The 18,996-nt window shown below is 36.6% G+C and overlaps 1 protein-coding gene across 10 annotated transcripts in view; it reads right to left on the reverse strand.

Annotated features, from left to right (window-relative positions):
* Nucleotides 1–18,996, reverse strand: part of Smg7 (Smg-7 homolog, nonsense mediated mRNA decay factor (C. elegans)) — a 66,136-nt gene that overhangs the window by 36,987 nt on the left and 10,153 nt on the right. For 4 of the 10 annotated variants that reach the window (XM_006529450.4, XM_030253290.1, XM_030253292.1 and 1 more), the window contains exon 2: nt 4,060–4,196. The exons of the other annotated variants lie outside the window; for them this stretch is intronic. In XM_006529450.4, coding sequence (XP_006529513.1) covers nt 4,060–4,112 — 53 coding nt within the window. In that variant the 5' untranslated portion in view covers nt 4,113–4,196. The remainder of the gene's footprint in view (nt 1–4,059; nt 4,197–18,996) is intronic. 10 annotated transcript variants of the gene reach the window in all.

Consider the following 18,996-nt stretch of genomic DNA (forward strand, 5'->3'; position numbering starts at 1 on the left):
TCCTGCCTTAGTCTTCCCAAGTGGTGGGACTACAGGTATCTGACCACACCCAGTAGCTCTTAGTTATTTGTTAAGAGAAATAAACTATATTGATTAATCAATGAAAAAGAAAAAAACCCGAAGTTAATAGGCTGAAAACAGTCTGGATAAATGATAATAAATATAGTGAAAGTTACAATCTGGTACAATTCACAAAACAGAATCAAGATCTATCTATAAATATACTTAATGCATTCTAAACACTAGCTACTTCAGGAGCTATCAAAATACTTTGCTAGACACTGTTCTAAAGGCCTTGTATAAATAACTGTTTTAACATAAACTATGTGCTATTACTGTCTCCATTGTGCACTTGAAGAAACATAAGTCTATAGAGATTAAGTAACAAGCCCATGATTACAGGGTTAGGAGGAGTTCTTGAACTCAGCAGTCTGGCTTCAGAATATAGTTCCTAACCAACTACAGCTAGGCTCTGAGTGTAAGAAAACAAGACTCAAACATATGATAGTAACAGCCCATAGTACTAGAACACATAAGATTTTTTTTTCTACTTGAACTTCTGACCTACTTTCCCTGTTTTAACAAAAATCAAAAGTCATTCTAAACTCAGTTATAAAAACAAAACATACAAATGCTAAACCACTTTCTTTTATTTTGGGAGAAGTGGTTAGAGTAGTTGGGATTTTTTTTTTCCTTCCCCACCATACAAGAGCCAAGGTTGGCTTTTAGTTTATTACTTTGTTCAACATATAGTTCTAAGAAACAATCTGGGATAATTACCATATTCACTTGTTACAGTCATAACATAAAAACCAAAGTGTAATTAATTATGCAAAATAGTAGACCAAAGACTGTGAGGTGGATATGTACTTATTATGAACACACAGCAAACACATGAAAGTATAGCTCTCTAGACTGCAAGTTTTCTAATACTTTTTTCCCCTAATAACCTGCAAAAGAATAAATGCTATTGCTATCCCACTAAATGTCATTTAGAAGAGACTCTAAGGGAAGAGGCTGTTACTAGGTATTTTCCTCAGTTCAGGTTAAAAAACATGAATTTGCTTTCTCTCAGTGTATATAAAAATCTCTGCACCAGGCAGTGGTGGCGCATGCCTTTAATCCCAGCACTTGGGAGGCAGAGGCAGGAGGATTTCTGAGTTTGAGGCCAGCCTGGTCTACAAAGTGAGTTCCAGGACAGCCAGGGCTACGTAGAGAAACCCTATCTCGAAAAACGAAAAAAAAAAAAAATCTCTGCACACTCCAGTGCTCTATATAAAGTGTTCTCAACTTGTAATTCAGGACCCCCTATGGGCGTCAAACAACCCTTTCACAGAAATCACATATCAGATATTCTGAATATCAGATATTTACATTACAAGTCATAACAGTAGCAAATTTACAGTCATAAAGTAGCAAAAAATAATTGTATGGGGGGGGGGGGTGTCACCACAACATGAGGAGCTGTATTAAAGGATCACAGCATTAGGAGCCACTGATCTACACCATACATTTACTCCATGACCTATATTCTTTGAGTATGTGTATAAAGTTTATGAAGGGCCATTCTGATCTGGGAATTTCAGGGATGAGCGCAAAAGACAAAACTAAGTAAAACAAAGATAAAATGCAAAGTCAAAAGCTACAGATGAAGTTGGAGAACCAAGAAAGGCAGCGGATCATGAGAAGACTTGCAGGATGTGTTTAAGAGTTTAAATTCAGTTCTGTAATAGGGAATCGATGCTGATTTGAAAGTAACAATATAACAGCACTGTTATGTTACCTTGTATCTATGGGCACTGAGTACATATAGGGCACATACATACCATGGGATGATGATAGAAATGCATGAAGCATGGATTAAAAAGGTCAAGACTGGAAACAAGATAAGGACGATACAGTTAAGTAGAAAAACTCCTTTTCAAGAACTCTCCAAAGAAACTAGGAAGGAGAAGGAGGGGACACAATACAAAGCAAAGACACTAAAATCACTTCCGATAGTTAGCTTGGACAGGAGATAGTTCAGAAAGCTGCAATGTATACAGTCAGGCTGTTGTCATGTGGAATAACTAAGACAAAGGCCTCTCAAAGGACAATCTATAACTACCAAACTACTTGCTGATCTGCTTCCTAACTGTAAATCAGGTGTTCCTTCCTCTACTACTTCAAAGAGCACAATGGGTTCAAGACAGTCAAAAATCCCCGTTCTTTACCTCCACACAATTCTGAAGAATAAACAATCTATTCAGATGCCATAAAACTATGTTCTCAAGAACAGAAAATAAAACCACTATATTTTTAGCATGAGTAGAAAATAACGTTGGTGACAGACACAGAAATTACAAAAAACAAAACAAAACAAAACTGGGTCAAGATGTTGGGTTTCATAGCTGAGCATGGTGGCTCATGCCTTTAATCCCAACAACTTGGGAGGCAGAGTTCGAGGCCTGCCTGGTCTACAGAGTGAGTTCCAGGACAGCCAGGGCTATACAGAGAAACCCTGTCTCGAAAAACTAAACAAACAAAAACAAAACAAACAAACAAACAAAAAAAGGTTTCTGTCATTTCTCTCTAAAGCTGTCATGATTATATCTGATTACTTCACAGTAACATTTAAAAACTTGAGACCCAATAGCATATAAAGCAAATGACTGAAATGCCATGCTGATAATAGAGTGTGAACTCACCAGTTAAAACTTAATAGCATAATAATATTATTTGATCACATTTGTTAGATGGATTTATTGTGCTCTCGTTTACCTGGCATAGAGGTACATGCCAGTAACACACCAGCAGTCCCAAGAAAAAGGAAGCAAGGCTCAAAAAGTATGGGGTCATCCCTGGGTGACAAAGAAGTTCAAGGCTAGCCCTGACTACATAACAAGACTCTTATCTAAAAACAACAAAACATGGGGACAGTAGTAGCAACAGTAGAATGCTACTACTCCATTTTTGACCCCCAGCACTGGAAACAAGCAAATAACTTTAAATTTCAATCATTCCATTCCATCAGTTAAGGAGTAATTAATACATTTTGTCGATGAGGAAAGAGGAACAGAGTGATGAAATGTCCCCTGATCACAGGATTGAAAAGTAGGAGGGCAATGTAATTCTAGAACCAGAGCGCATAAGCATTATAAAAAGAAAGATTTTTGGAGGTGAGGGGTAGCTCCAAGTGTCACCAATCATAGTACCAACTTACAGGGACAACCATCAGTTCTGAAACCATATTTCTAACATTAATCAAACACGCTGTGTCATTATTAAGATGCAAGAGTAACAATGCATCACATAGATGCATTATAATAAAATATCTGTATTATCTGTATATAATATATTCTATAATAAATTATTACAAAACTCTACAGGGGCCTTTGAGACATTTAATTCCATCTCTACAGACATAGAGAACCCAGAACGGATGTTACCTGCATCCGTCTTTAATAAATAAATCATTAGATATATAACAGAAATTTTCTTTAACTCTATAGGCTAATTTATAATTATGAATCTCAGGAAGCTGGAAAAGTTGGGCTCAGCAGTTAAGAGCACTAGCTGTTCTTCCACTGGACCCAGGTTCCTTTCTCAGCACTGACATGGTGGCTCACAACCTTTTCTAATTCCAGTCCCAGGGGACCCAATAACATGATCTAGACTCTGCATACTACATGCTTGCATGCTTGGGGTATACACATATACATGCAGGCAAAACACCCATATACATAAATAAAGGAAACATTATATATGAAAAAGATGAAACCCATATTCCAAGGCTTATAAACTCATACTCAGAAACTTTACATTTAATTACAAATTCCTGAAATGTATTTTAGTACATTCTTAAAAAGTTTTTTGAACCATAAAAACATATACATGCTAATGTCAAAGTAAACCTAGATCATTTCTCATAAAGCCACATAAGTAAAAATAGGATCTTTAGCATATTTCCCCCTTCAAGAAGTCGCACATTCTTTCCTCAATGTCTATAGATATGAGAAACTTAACGTACATCCTGGAAATTAATAACAGTGCAGAAATCCCTTGTAATTTTTATCCTACCTAATATTACTTGATTTCAGATGCTCCTCTGATTTCAAGTTTTCGGTCCTCATCTGGGACTTAAATGAAACGTTCTCCCACAATGACTATCTGTAAGAACATCCAAGTTTTCACAAGGTAGAATGGTCTAAGACACTCTAGACAGAGGAGAGGAGGAAAATATGAGTTAACACAAAAAAAACAGAAGGTCCCTGGGGAAAAACTTTCAAAAATTTATTTGAAATGACTTAATATAAAAGCAAATGAAAAATAGCAAAGTTTTTTCTTTTTTATTAGTTTCTTTAAACACCTTTAAATGTTGTTTTGTGTATATTTCTAAAAGATTTTGGTTTTAGGTCCTGTATGTTGCCCTCATGTGCTTAAACTGAGTGATTTCTTCAGAATTAGACACCAGTTTCCTGCCCAGCAGCAAGCTGCAGGGTGAAACTGCCCAGGTATATATAACATCAAACAGATGGACTCTTTTTTTTTTTTTTTTAAGAGAGATAACAATCTTTCTCTTTTATTTAATACTTATTTATTCATTTATTATTTGTAAGTACACTGTAGCTGTCTTCAGACACTCCAGAAGAGGGCATCAGATCTCATTACGGATGGTTGTGAGCCTCCATGTGGTTGCTGGGATTTGAACTCAGGACTCTGGAAGAGCAGTCGGCGCTCTTAACCGCTGAGCCATCTCACCAGCCCCACAGATGGACTCTTAACCAACAGAAAACCATGTAACTGCCCAGGTATATATAACATCAAACAGATGAACTCTTAACCAACAGAAAACCACGTAAAATAAAGCACAGGTACAGGTGGCATAAATAATGTTTAAGGCCAGCAGAGGTCACATTTTTAGGCTTCACTCAGTTGCTGAACAGCATCTGGTCATTTTTATGTGCGGGGCACTAGATTAAGGACAGACAGGTAATAGTCCTTGCTAGAGAGTTAATATAGAATGTATAAACAGATCAGCAAAGAAGCAGGTAACAGCAGGTAGGTTAAGCATGGTTCCAGAATCATCTTGTGCTATTATTATAATGAAGTACTGGAACAGAAGCCATAGGCAAAACAACAGTTTCCTGAAGTATTAACTCAAATGATTTAGGTAAAAAGAGTTAATTATTAGCTATTGATCACTGTTTACATTTACAGTTCTATTGCTAGACATTATACTTAAGTGCTCTATATATGTGACCTCACAGAATAGGAGCATAAGAAGAGATACTAAGTGTCTTATTCAGACTGCCTGGGTTCAACTTGAGCTCTGCTATTTGTCAGCCATGTAACAAAGTGAATCAAGTGCTCTAGTACCCAGTTTACTTAGAAGATGGACATAATTAAATAAGCCACCTCACTGAGATGCTCTGAGGATGAAGGAGAATAAATAACATAAGTCATCAGTACCATAAGCACTGAAAATAAGTGACCTATTATTACATTTCTTTTTATTATTTATAATCACAACTCCCAATCAGCCAAAAAATGCAAATACCTTTTTTTCCCTACAAATTAGGAACTCATATCAATACATTTTAGAAGAGAATGCACAGTTCTTCAGGCTTAGCACCAAAGTATGTCTAAATAGAAATGTCAAGCATGCATGAGGGAGGGGGCTTTGTTGCTCTACTTTCAAAGCATATATTCATGGGAAAGAATGAGATAAAGCAATTCCAGCTTCCTTGACATAGCAAGTCACATGGTAAAGCTGTGACTCTGACCCAATCAGCCTCTATGAGCTTCTTGCTTTCAGTATCCGCATCTTTATTTGTGGAAGGTTTTACCCACTCAACCTGCAATATACTCCTGTTTTTTTTTTTTTTTTCATTCGCACCAACTCTTTCTTGGATTTTAAAAACCGAGTAACTTCTCTAAGAAAGGGATGGCTCGACCAGTTATTCCAATACATGTGCACATGCAGTTTCACTGCAGCACTAAACAAACAAATCGTGGGTTTACACATGTTTCCACTAAACAAAGTTGGATCTATTTAGCTGTGTGTGTGTGTGTGTGTCTGTCTGTCTGTCTGTCTGTCTGTCTGTCTGTCTATCTATCTATCTATCTATCTACCTACCTACCTATCTATCTATCTATCTATCTATCTATCTATCTATCTATCTAGAGCATGTTGATTATTAGACATTCACCCAAATGAATATAAATCACTGTGTGGATGGTGTCTCAATTTAAAGTCAGGATCCTAAACTTTTGGTTACTCAAAACTTGATACTTGTTTTCAGGTATTTCAAAAAAAAAAAAAAAATCCAAGAACCAAGAATAACAAAAATCTTTTCAGTTTAGAGATCACCATCTTATACAATTAGAGAACACGAGCACATAGTTATCCTTCTAAAATCCAGATTCTCTTTTCATTCAAGTGAGACCTATGTACTGTGTATCAATCTGTAAATTAACTCTACAGAAATTAACTGAGGCGCACAATAAGATAGTCCAGTAGTTCACATAGTTAAATAAGAAATTCTCAATTCTTATATTAGATGAGATATACCAAAGCAATAGCTTTAAATTAGCTCTTTAAAAACACTTCTTTGTAATAACCTCTAAATCTTCCTGAAGTATGCAGGCAATGCAATCTACATTAAAATGAATAAATGTCTTAATACCAGAGAAAAAATTTAAAAGAAAGCAACTAAATTAGTATCATGATAGATAAATGTTCAGAAAAGATTACCTTAAAAGACAATGGTGAAGTAATCAGATATTTGTATATGTGAATAATAAATGTAGGATTAACAGAATACTAAATCACTGTAAAAATGAAAAAGGAAATAGATCTGAAACTATTGTTAATGCAAATTTAAAGAACAATAAGGGCTGGAGAGATGGCTCAGCAGTTAAGAACACCGACTGCTCTTCTGAAGGTCCTGAGTTCAATTCCCAGCAACCACATGATGGCTCACAACCATCCCTAACAAGATCTGACTCCCTCTTCTGGACAGCTACGGTGTACTTACATAGAATAAATAAGTAAACAAATAAATCTTAAAAAAAAAAAAAAAAGAATAACAAGACCCCTCTATACAATTAAGTGGTCAAGTCCAGAACACTGACAAAATCAGTGTGTTGGTAAGTCTGGCTCTGCAGGCGCTCTCCTGACTGTTAGTGGTAGCACAAAGTAGTAACAGCAAATGGAGAACAGAAACGTTTCTCATACTTTATGCTATCACACAATTTGAAAACTGTGCTTCCAGCATCTACACAAACAAAATGAAAATTTTTATCTACACAAACATGCACACAGATGCTTACAACAATTTTATTCATTATTATCAACCCCTGGATGCATCCAAGATGCTCTACAATGTGTGGAAAATCTGTGGTACACCCAGACAACTATTTATTATTAGCATATGAAAAAGGAGAAAGAAACCTTGATGCATATTGCTTAGGGAACAAAGCCAATCTGACAGCTAAATATATGATTTTTACTATAGGACACACGGGTAAAGAGAACTATGGCGACAAAAATACCTTCAGTGAGAACCTAAAAATGCTCTGAGAATTTTTTTAAGTCTAAAAAGGAAAACAGGAGTGTGATTCTATCCTTTGACACTGGACAAAGTAATCACAGCCCTTTACATAATGTAAAGCACCAAATACACTTAGATTAGAGGTACCAACTGCCTAATGCAGCACAAAAGCAATGTGGGAGATGAGCAAGTTAATTTATTAGCAACAATATGTAAGGAAGACAGTGTGAGCTAACTACAAATAGAACTATAATATTATGGTATACAAAGAATGTTCTCTACTTACAGGTGGCCTCTGAAATTTTTACCAGAAACCATTACTTATCCTACATTTTTAGTTTTATCTAGACAATTCCTTTTTATTGATCTTCATATCTGATTAAGAAATGGGTTACATATTTAGATAATTTAATAAACTAGACCCAATACAGATCATATAGACCCTATGATCCATTATTTTGGCCCCAATGAATAACATACATCCTGACATCTGCACCCTTCTCAACTCTCTGCAGATCACATGACTCTGTCCTGTCACTCTCTTTGACAGACAATTTCTCTGCATTTTATGCTTGCCCCTTTCTAACACTATCACCACAGAATGAAGCTGAGGATGAGAGAACACAAAAAGAGATCTGATTTTCTTAACTATTACAGCCATTGAAGACCATGAATGAATTAGACCATGAACGTCAGCACCAACTTGAGCTAGTCCAAGAAGGAAAAGGCTTTGAAGCAAAATATCTGGAATTTTTGAAGACATCATGATGACCTGCCTTAGTTCCACTGGACTGCTACATTAAGCCCTGAGTGATTTATCAATAGGCAGCAATGATGAGATGGTAGATATGATCAGTCTCTAGTAAATAACATATCAAATAACCAAATGTTGGGGTATGGAAGAAGGTCTAAGGTGGTTCCATGGTTTTCAGTAGGAGAAAAAAAAATCTGGGAGGATTTAGCATTTGCTAATGGAGAAGACATGGAATAGGGTTAGAAGAAAAGAGTTCATTGGGGGTCAACAATACTTCACAGGTAAATTAAAAACATCTGCTATTATTTTTGATAATGATAAGATCTGAAATTACTAAACATGCAATGGCTCTTTAAGAATATACGGTTTAGAAGAAACACAGTACTGGTGCTCATCCAAGACTCACCAATATATAAACAAGATTCAAAGCCTAGGACAGCACTGTCACAAAGTACAGACGTACAGGAGTCCAGACATTTAGAAAATACAGAATACAGGATAGAAAACACTAAAATTGTTGAACATGATTGACCTAGAAGCCAAGTTGAAAAAAAAAAAAAAAAAGAGCACCAAGAAAGCAGTATCTGCCAGCACTCAGGAGGCAGAGGCAGGCAGATTTCTGAGTTCGAGGCCAGCCTGGTCTACAAAGTGAGATCCAGGACAGCCAGGGCTACACAGAGAAATCCTGTCTTGAAAAACCAAAAATAAAAACAAACAAACAAAAAACCAGTATCTGTAAATAAATGCTGTGAGGTAAAAAGTAAGATGAGGTCTACACACTGACCATTGGATTTAACAATGTGGAAGTTGCTGAGAATCTTATTAAAACACATTTTCTTTGGAAAAGTGGGGCATAATAAGACTATATATAGATAGTCTTCAACTGTGACAGAGTATAGACAGAGTCTTGCTCTGAAGCCCAGGCTGGCCCAAACTCATGGCAATCCTTCTGTTTCAGCCACTTCTAGCTTACAAAAGGATTTTAAAGATGCATACCTAACATTTCTTTATAAGATAGGATAGAATAAGAAATAACACATAAAAGATCTACTAGAGAGGGAAAAGATGGGTAAAAACCATTTCCTGACAGCCACAGGAACTTGACTGAATATTCTATGCCTGGGAAAGGCAGCAGCTACCTGGGAAGGGGCTGGTGCAGAAGGACCAAATGCTTGAGAGTAGCCTGCACTATGATACAAGTTCAAGACCAGTTTGTTTTAAAATAAAATTCTCAAAAAGGGGGTGGGAGCCGGGCGTGGTGGCGCACTCCTTTAATCCCAGCACTCGGCAGGCAGATTTCTGAGTTCGAGGCCAGCCTGGGTTACAAAGTGAGTTCCAGGACAGCCAGGGCTACACAGAGAAACCCTGTCTCGAAAAACCATTAAAAAAAAAAAAAAAAAAGGAGATGGGAGACATAAAGATGTGTAGTTTAATGGCAGAGTATTTGCCTACCATAAAGAACTTGGGTTCAATTCCTAGTACCATAGACAAAGAAACAAACAAACATAAGGGAAAAAGTTCCTGAACTAGATGACATTAACAGTGAATTTATAGAGAAAGAATGACAACTAATAATCCCTTGGCGCCTACAATACATAATGTAAAATACATAAATCATTCAGGCTTTTTCCATAGCAACTTGGGATTTCTCCAAATATAAAAAGAAATACTTCATAGGAAACTTGAGAAGGCTACAAAGACTTAGCACTGGGATTCAAACCCAGAACTCTAGAGCCTAAACATTTTCATAATGCAGAACCTTCCAATGGCTCAGATAGTCAAACCTCAATTACAAATATTATAGTAGTGCTTAGGATTTAAGTTGCCAATTAATCAGCATATAGTTCACCCACAAGTCTCCTTTTCTTAAACCTGAAAAAGATTCTGGGAAATTGTCTTGGTTTTTAGTTTCTAGATCAAGCTCTTAGACAAGAAGTTTCTCTATACCCTCTTCTCTAACTTACCCACTGAACCCCAATTTTAGAAATGATCCTATTAAAAAGACAATTACCATAGAACATAGGCATTCTGTAATTTCTTGCATGAATGGTATAGAAGAACTATCACATATATGCATGCATGCATACATATATACATACATACATGGATGGCAGCTGCAGAATATCCCTGAAGAAAAAGACATCACAAAAATGTTATGGCTTTCTCTGGCCTACAGCCAAATGCTGTTCATATAAAAAGGTCAAAAATATACAATTTTAAGGGCTATTATGTGTCAAGTCTCTACACTATTCCACTTTCTTTGGTAGCATCCTCATAAATAAAGATCAAACAGAACCTAAACTTGAATCTTTGTTATTTAAATATCATCAAAGTTCAGATTTCCAATTTGCCTGAAAAGATCAAGTATTTCCACAAACTGATGAGAACGGTTTACCCACAGATGTTAAAATACTCAATAAACAACTATAGAGAAAAACCTATGGACTCATTTTAATAGAAGAAATCTTTTTAAACAAGTAAAGAAAAAAATGTTCTATAGGAAATAAGAACAGTAAGAATCATGGCTGAATACTATCAAAGAAAAGGAAAGCTAGAGGCACCATTTTCAAAGTACAGAAAAAAGAAAATGTCAATCTATACAATCTTATAGCGAGCAAAAGTACCTTTCAAAAAGGGAGAATAAACATTTGCAGAAGTAAAGAACAAAGGAACTTTTCAGCTAACAGATCAATACTCACAAAGAGTATTAAAACAAGAGCTTTTCAGGATGAAAGAACATACCAAATGGAAACGTGAAACTAAGCATAAAGGTGAAGAGTTCCACAAATAGACTTGAGAGTAAACATAAAATAGCACTTTACTTTTTGTTTTACATTGACTTTAAGGGCTGGCAGGGTGGCTCAGCGGGTAAAAGCACCGACTGCTCTTCCAAAGGTCCTGAGTTCAGATCCCAGCAACCACATGGTGGCTCACAATCATCTGTACAGCTACAGTGTACTCAGATACAGTATACTTATGTATAGTAATAAATAAATCTTTGGGCCGGAGCAAGCAGGAACTGAGCAAGCAGAGGTCCTAAAAATCCAATTCCCAACAACCACGTGAAGGCTCACAACCATCTGTACAGCTACGGTGTATTCATGTATATAAAAATGAATAAATAAATATTTTAAAAAATGAAGTTTACCTTAAAATTACTGTCTTTGAGGAAAAAACCAAAAAACCAAAACCAAAACCAACAAACAAACAAACAAAAAAAAAACCCAACCCCCCAAAACCAGATGATAGTGATTAAAACAAATGTAGATATTCCACAATAGGACAAGTCAAAAAACCCCAAAAAACCAAATAGGGTGGGGTATAGGGTAATAAGGCCATGCATGGCAGTGTTATCATTAATCCTAGGACTTTGAAGGCTTAAAAAGCTGAGGCCAACATGGGCTACACGAGATCCTTTCTACACACACACATGCACACTCCCAAAGAAACGGGGAAAAGGAGTAGATGGAAGGCAAGTGAACTGTCCTAACTTTACACATACATGGAAAAACCAAAGAGGAGAAACAGAAAAATCTACAATTACTTAGATTCTTTACCTTTCAGTAAATAATACAATAAAATAAGCAAGGCAGAAAGCCAAGTAAGGTTAGACCAATACTAGAAAACAACCTGACTTAATTAATATCCATAGAATATTCTGCCAAATAAAACACACTTTTCCCCAAGTGTACATGAAGTTACAAGATAGACAATAAGCTGCACCACAAAATAAGTCTTTAGAAATTTAAAAAGAACTAAAATCATATAAACACAAATCAATATGATAGCCAGCTGCAATTGGTTGGTCTCATTAGAGTTACTCCCAAATGATCTATAGTTATAACGCAATTTTAATAAAAGCGCTGGTATGTGTTTTTTGATAGAAACTAGTAGGTGCGTTTCATGTTTATCTGGAGACAAAAGCATTTATTACTGGAATGATTTTCCAAATAAATAGTTTAGAAATTTGTATGTTACCTGATCTCAAAACCTACTAGAGAGCTATGGTAATCAAGGGAGTGGCTTATTGATTTCAAGAGTCAGAAATCAACATCTACTGGTATACTTATTGTGGTGGTTTAAATAAGACTCTTTCTCCCCCATCCTCCTGCCTCCCCATAGGTTCACATAGTTGAATATTTAGTTGTCAGGGAGTTGCACTTCTTAGAAGAATTAGGAGGTGTGATCTTTTGGGGGTAGGTGTGGCCTTGTTGAAAGTGTCACTGCGGTGGGCTTTGAGGTTTCAGAAGCCCAACTCAGGTCCAATGGTCTTCATGCGGGGGCCTGTGGATCTGAATGTAGAACTCTCCGGGACATCTTCAGCATCATGTCTGCCTGCAAGCTGCCATGTTCCTCGCCTTGATAATATTGGACTAAACCTCTGAAACTATAAGCAAGTCCCAATTAAATGCTTTCTTTTTATAAGAGTTGCCATGGTAATGTCTTTTCACAGTGATAGAGCACTAAGACACTTATGTATGTATGTATGTGAATATGTTTTTGTGTGTAGCCAACTTTTGACAGAACTACCAAGGAATTTAAAGGAGAATTTTTTTTCTCAAGAAATGATACTAATACCTGAATGAAAAATTTTAACCATAATACAACCTCAAATAATACATCACAACAATATGCACAATTAATTCAAAATAGATCACAGACTTAAGCTATAACATTTCTAGAAGAAAGTTTAGAAATTGGGTAACTTAAACTACTAGCTCTCATTTAAATGCTGCATATCTCCTTCCAAATGCATGCTGAAACTTAATCTCCAGTACAAAAATATTAACAAATGCTGACTCTTGAAAATGAATATCATATGAAGGTTAAACCCTCAAGAATGGGACTAGTGCCTTTATAAAGGGGCTAAAGAGAACTAGCTAGGTTCTCTGTGATCACGCTCTCAGACCCCATGCTAACACCCAGAATGGGCTTCACACTCTAATACAGGAAGGAATACATTTCTACATATACTTTAAGCCACCTTCTTTACAGTGCTTGTAATACCTGCTACTATATATTATATAAATAGTTCTTATATTATTTAGAAAACAGTGATGGGAAGCCAAAGTCTGTATGTTTAGTTTGAACATGATTAACGTTTTTCAATCTATGGTTGGGCCCGGCGTGGTGGCGCACGCCTTTAATCCCAGCCCTGGGGAGGCAGAGGCAGGCGGATTTCTGAGTTGGAGGCCAGCCAGGTCTACAAAGTGAGTTCCAGGACAGCCAGGGATACACAGAGAAACCCTGTCTCGAACCCCCCCCCCCCAAAAATATTTATGGTTGGTTGGGAGATATCAAACTGACAGATACAAAGGAGTAAAGAAATGAAGACTGAATGCTACAACACTAGCTTTAGTTAGAAAAAACTAGTAGCACGGATTTATAATAAACTCCTGGCATGTGAACATATAGATTCTCACATCTGTCCTCCTAGCTAGGAAAGATACAGAGGCCTGTCATACCTATGTGTATCTGTGGCACATCAAGGACACAATACTTATTGTATTTTCTTTAGTTAACTTTCCTTTTAGAAACCTAGCATATGGATTTTTCTTATTTTAAAGCAATCCCCTCAATTTATAAGGCAAAATTTGCTTCCTGCTACAGATTTACCAGGTTCCCACTCCACTGGAGCCACACACACATAATTCAGGAGTCATTAGTAACTTTTCTAAGTCCACGTTTTAAGTGGTGCTAAAGAAGAAGAACAGAAACTGGCTACTTCGTCACAGATACTGGCAGCAACTAGACTTAATTTCTTTTTTTTTTTTTTTTTTTTTTTTAAGATTTATTTATTTATTATATGTAAGTACACTGTAGCTGTCTTCAGACGCACCAGAAGAGGGCATCAGATCTCATTACGGATGGTTGTGAGCCACCATGTGGTTGCTGGGATTTGAACTTCGGACCTTTGGAAGAGCAGTCGGGTGCTCTTACCCACTGAGCCATCTCACCAGCCCTAGACTTAATTTCTAACTGCAATGGAATGGGGTGAAGGGAAAATGAGGTCAGAGATGCAAATTCCATTTAGAATCCAGGTTCTACTGTCTCTTTCGGTTATTTTAAATTGGAGGCACTGTTCCACAACTCACAGCTATTGGTGCCAGGACTCCATCCCTTTCATACTTAAAGAGTAAAGTTCTTTTTCTCTTTACCACTGGAGACTTAACTAATATGCCATCTTATCTTCCCACCCTAAATCTTTAGTCTTTCAGTTTTTAAAACACCATGATCCCATTCTTGCTTCCATTCTTACGTGGTTGCAATGAATTTCAAAGAATCTCCTCTTTCTGCTCCCATCAGAAAACTTTTCAAAAAAATTAGTCTAACTTCTACTCCCCTAGAAAAAATAATGCACCCTAAAAGTTGGGATTGATAAATTTTGTCAGATTAAATGTGTAATTATGAATGTTATGTTTTATAGCAATGCATAATATATAAACAAAAACAATCCCAAATAAATTATATTAAAGACAGTCAGAATGATGCATAGTTAAAAATTATTGACTCTGAACTAATTCCCAGGCTCAAAACTCAACTCTGTCAATCTTAGAATGACATTAGCCTTAACTATTCTAAGTCTATTTGCCCGTCTGTAAAACCAAACAAAATGGTACATAACTCATAGGATTGCTATTAAAATTCAAAATAATAAACAGAAAGTGTTTGGTATAGTCTGGCATAAAATAAAACCTAAATCTGACTATTGACTGAAGTGCCTCTAAAGCTACTCCTCACTGCTGGTCTACACTAGCCTCAATGGCATAGCAAGAAGACTGTAACAGGTATGACTTAAGATTAAAAGTGAATCAATGCTAATCTAAGACCCATGTGACAGTCAAATTAATCATCAAAGCTCTTTAGCAACAGGACAGAATTATTATAAAAATGCATTATTATAAAACATCCCAGCCAGGCATGGTAGTTTATACACCTTTAGTCCCAGAACTTGAGGCAGAGGCAAGTGGATCTCTCTAGGGAGAGTTCAGGCTAGCCAAGGCTACTGTAATACAGTGAGACCCTGTCTCAAAAACAAAACAATACAATATAACGTTAATATGGAGGGAAACAAAAGCCAAAAAAGGGAAGAGGAATAAGATCAGTGCTACCAAAAGACTTTTACTTTTATAAGAGAGTATGTCTGATATAAAGGCCATCTACTAACTGTAAAGCTTCAAGAAATAATAAAAGTGTAAAATAATTACTATGAAGAATTAGACAAGCCAGTAAGGTGAAATACAACTGAAGACTTTGTGTAAGTGACAGTTAACTAGCCAGGAAGACTTTTTTAATGACAGGTTACCCAAAGCAGACTGTCAGAATCATTCAACATTGGATTTTTCTAGATGAATGAGAAAGGAAATAGGATGAAGGAGAGGATACTGATAGGAAACCAGTATCAAAAGAAGGGCTGGAAAAACAAGATAGGAAGAATAGAAAAAAGCGGTAAGAAAGAAAGAAAAATCAGAATGTAGGAAGTCTCCCCCCACCCTTCTCTCAGACAAGGTTTCTTTGTGTAGCCCTGGCTGTCCTGGGAACTTGCTCCCTAGATCAGGCTGGCTTCAAAGAGATCTGCCTGCCTCTGCCTCCCCTGCTGTGGTTAAAGGTATGGCCACCACCTAGCTGGGAGTCTTAATTAGAAGCAGATTAATGGAGGAAGGGCTGTGGTCAGAAAGGCTGAAGCTAAGATTTTAGAGGTGGAACATTTTAAGAATGGCAATATCTGTACCTTGCCATGGTGAGCGCAATATGTGGTAGTAGGAAAATTAAGAAACAAAAAAACCTGAAAGAATAGCATCAATTTTTTTCTTTTTCTAAGAAAACACCAATCATGGCAAACTCTGAGACAAGCACACCTCCCTCTTGGATGTTCACGATACATTATCACATTAAAAATGATGAGAGAATCCAGTTTCATTCTTAGGTGCAATGGTGCTCATCTATAATTCCAGCACCAGAGGCCGAGGCAGAAGGAATAAATACCATACTGTAAGGACAGAATGAGAATGAGGCCAGCTCATGCTATCCACCAAGCTCCTGTATATTCCTCAAAAAATCCAGTTTAATCTGATGCTCTTAAATTTGTCTTGGAAGTATGACAATCCTCATGCCTAACAGAGAATGCCTACCAGCAGAATATATTCTAATATATACTAGATACTGGGTAGGTTTACCATATAAATACAAGGAAAAACATTCAAGGGTCTGCTTTAAAAATGAGATGCATAGAACCTTCAGCACTGGTAAGGCTGGACATAACAGGTGCTTTAAACACTGCTGGGATCAAAATCAGCACTTTAAACTTTGTGATGCTCTATGAAAACACTGCTTTATTATCTTAGTTTTGCTTAACAGCTTACTATAAATCTGTGGTCTAGAATGAAATACATTATCAAAATCTCAATAGGACTTCCAGTGTTCTAAAAATCAAAGTATCATCATGTAGGAAGTCTGTACTTCTTTCTCAAGACTCTGGGCAAAGAATCGGCATTTTTCCTTCTCTTGTTTCTGGTAGCTGCCTGGAGTCTTTAGCTTCAGGCCCTCTTCCACATTCAATACAAAAGAATGCCATCTCTACCTCTAGTTCTCCTGCTTTTTCCCACGAGTTATGCATTCTTATGATTACACTGAGTTCAAGAAATAATTGCATTTTAAAGTCTGCCGGTTCTACGTGAATCCTTAATTTCTTTCCATCAACTAATATACAGTAAAATACTCACAGGTTCTAGAGATCGAAGACAATTCCAGAAAGGCATTTTCAAAGTATAAACTATATTAATAAGGTAAGATGGTAGTCTCATACAATGAAGAAGTTCATTTCACACTACAGACCCCTCAATTACCTCCAGGGCTATATTAGCATATTTAAAAATGAAATAGTAATATATTAAAATTTAGAAAATCAAGTCAATGCAGAAAAGAGGCTCAGTGCCTATATAAAACTAAATTGAACTTCGCCTAAGAAAGTCACAGCTTCTCATGTACACGTCTATCACGATCACTGGCAGTAAAATGAAAACTACAGAGGTTAAGGTTACCTTGTCAGTATGTAAGGTCAGGGACCTGAATTTATGACAATTAAAAAAAAAATAAGGCAGTTTTAATTCAAAGGCCTTCTAAAGTCAGTTTGGTACACCACACTGCTGTCCTAAGAAGCCTACAAAAAAGACCCCTGTGTATAAATTTGGTCAACCAAATTATTTTTACATTAGAAAATAAATCTGTGTTGGTTTCTTTTCTCATCCTTTAAGGCAGAATTTATAACCAATATGCCTTATCATTTGAGTTTGTGCTTCTCAAAATGTTCTAATCTTGTTTCATTAAAGAACAAATGTTCAGACAAACAAATGACATTTTTGTTATTTAAATTTTAAGATATGTAATCTTAGCTGGGCAGTGGTGGCACACGCCTTTAATCCCAGCACTTGGGAGGCTGAGGCAGGCAGATTTCTGAGTTCGAGGCCAGCCTGGACTACAAAGTGAGTTCCAGGCCAGCCAAGGCTATACAAAGAAACCCTGTCTCAAAAAGAAAAAAAAAAAAGTACTCTTTTAAGATTAAATATATTAAAAGTAAAAGTAAATATACTTTAAGATACGTTCCACAAGCTCTACATACACACATACAAAGTTTTGGAGATGGCCAAGAAATTCTTTAATATTGAAATGTATTTATGTGAATTCTTAACACTATGCTTTCTATTTTTCATCACTTAAAAGAAAATTTCCAAATGAAAGAGGCCAAACTTTTTCAGTCAACTCACAACTAAAAAAATACCTCATTGCTGTACAGTATATCAAAGAAAATATAGCTAGGTAACAGCCTAATAAAAATGTAATTATATAAGAAACATTATTGGAATCTAATATATGATATTATAACTGACAATAGCCTTGAAACACTATGCCTTGAGAAGAAAAAGAACTCAACTTCTGTGGTCTGTGAACCCTGGTTTTGAGGAAATGGATGCATTAACATGACAGACACAACAGACTTTCAGAACCATGGCTATCACTTGAGATGGACAACAAAACCAAAGGCCACCAGGAACTATAATGAGCTAAGGGGTGTTCAGTGGCAGAGCACTTGCCTAGAATGTATGAACCTCTGGGGTTCCATCTTCAGCAAGGGCTGGGGAGCAGGGTACAGTTGGGAACAAACTACAGAGCTCCTGCTGTCCCCGATCTTACCACAGGAGTTGAGAATGCTATAAAATAAATCCTACAATCCAAATTTCTTTTCAAAATTTCACTTGCTAAACTTCATTCCCAAATAATTTACAAGTATTCCAAATAAATAATAAAGCTTAATGAAAAATGATCCCACTTACCAAAAGGAGAAAACTCAAATCCTGCATATCCCAAAGAACTGCCTTTCTCTTGTATTCCTTTCTCTTCAATAATTAACTTGCTTACTCCCACACATGCTTTAAAACTATGTATGCCCAAGCTGGACACATGGCACATGCCTGTAATACAGCACTGAGAACACTGAAGCAGAAGACAGTACTTGAACTCAGGAGTTCAAGATCAGTTTAAGCAGCAACTACAACCAGGGGCTAGAGAGATGCCTCAGTGGTTAAGAACAATGGCTGCTCTTCCAGAGGACCAGAGTTTGATTCCCAGCTCACATGTGTGGTCAAAATCATCTGTAACTCCAGTTCAGGGGACCCAATGTCTTTTTCTGGCCTCTATAAGCACTGCATG

Source organism: Mus musculus, chromosome 1 (assembly GCF_000001635.26).
Source record: "Mus musculus strain C57BL/6J chromosome 1, GRCm38.p6 C57BL/6J".
NCBI lineage: Eukaryota > Metazoa > Chordata > Mammalia > Rodentia > Muridae > Mus > Mus musculus.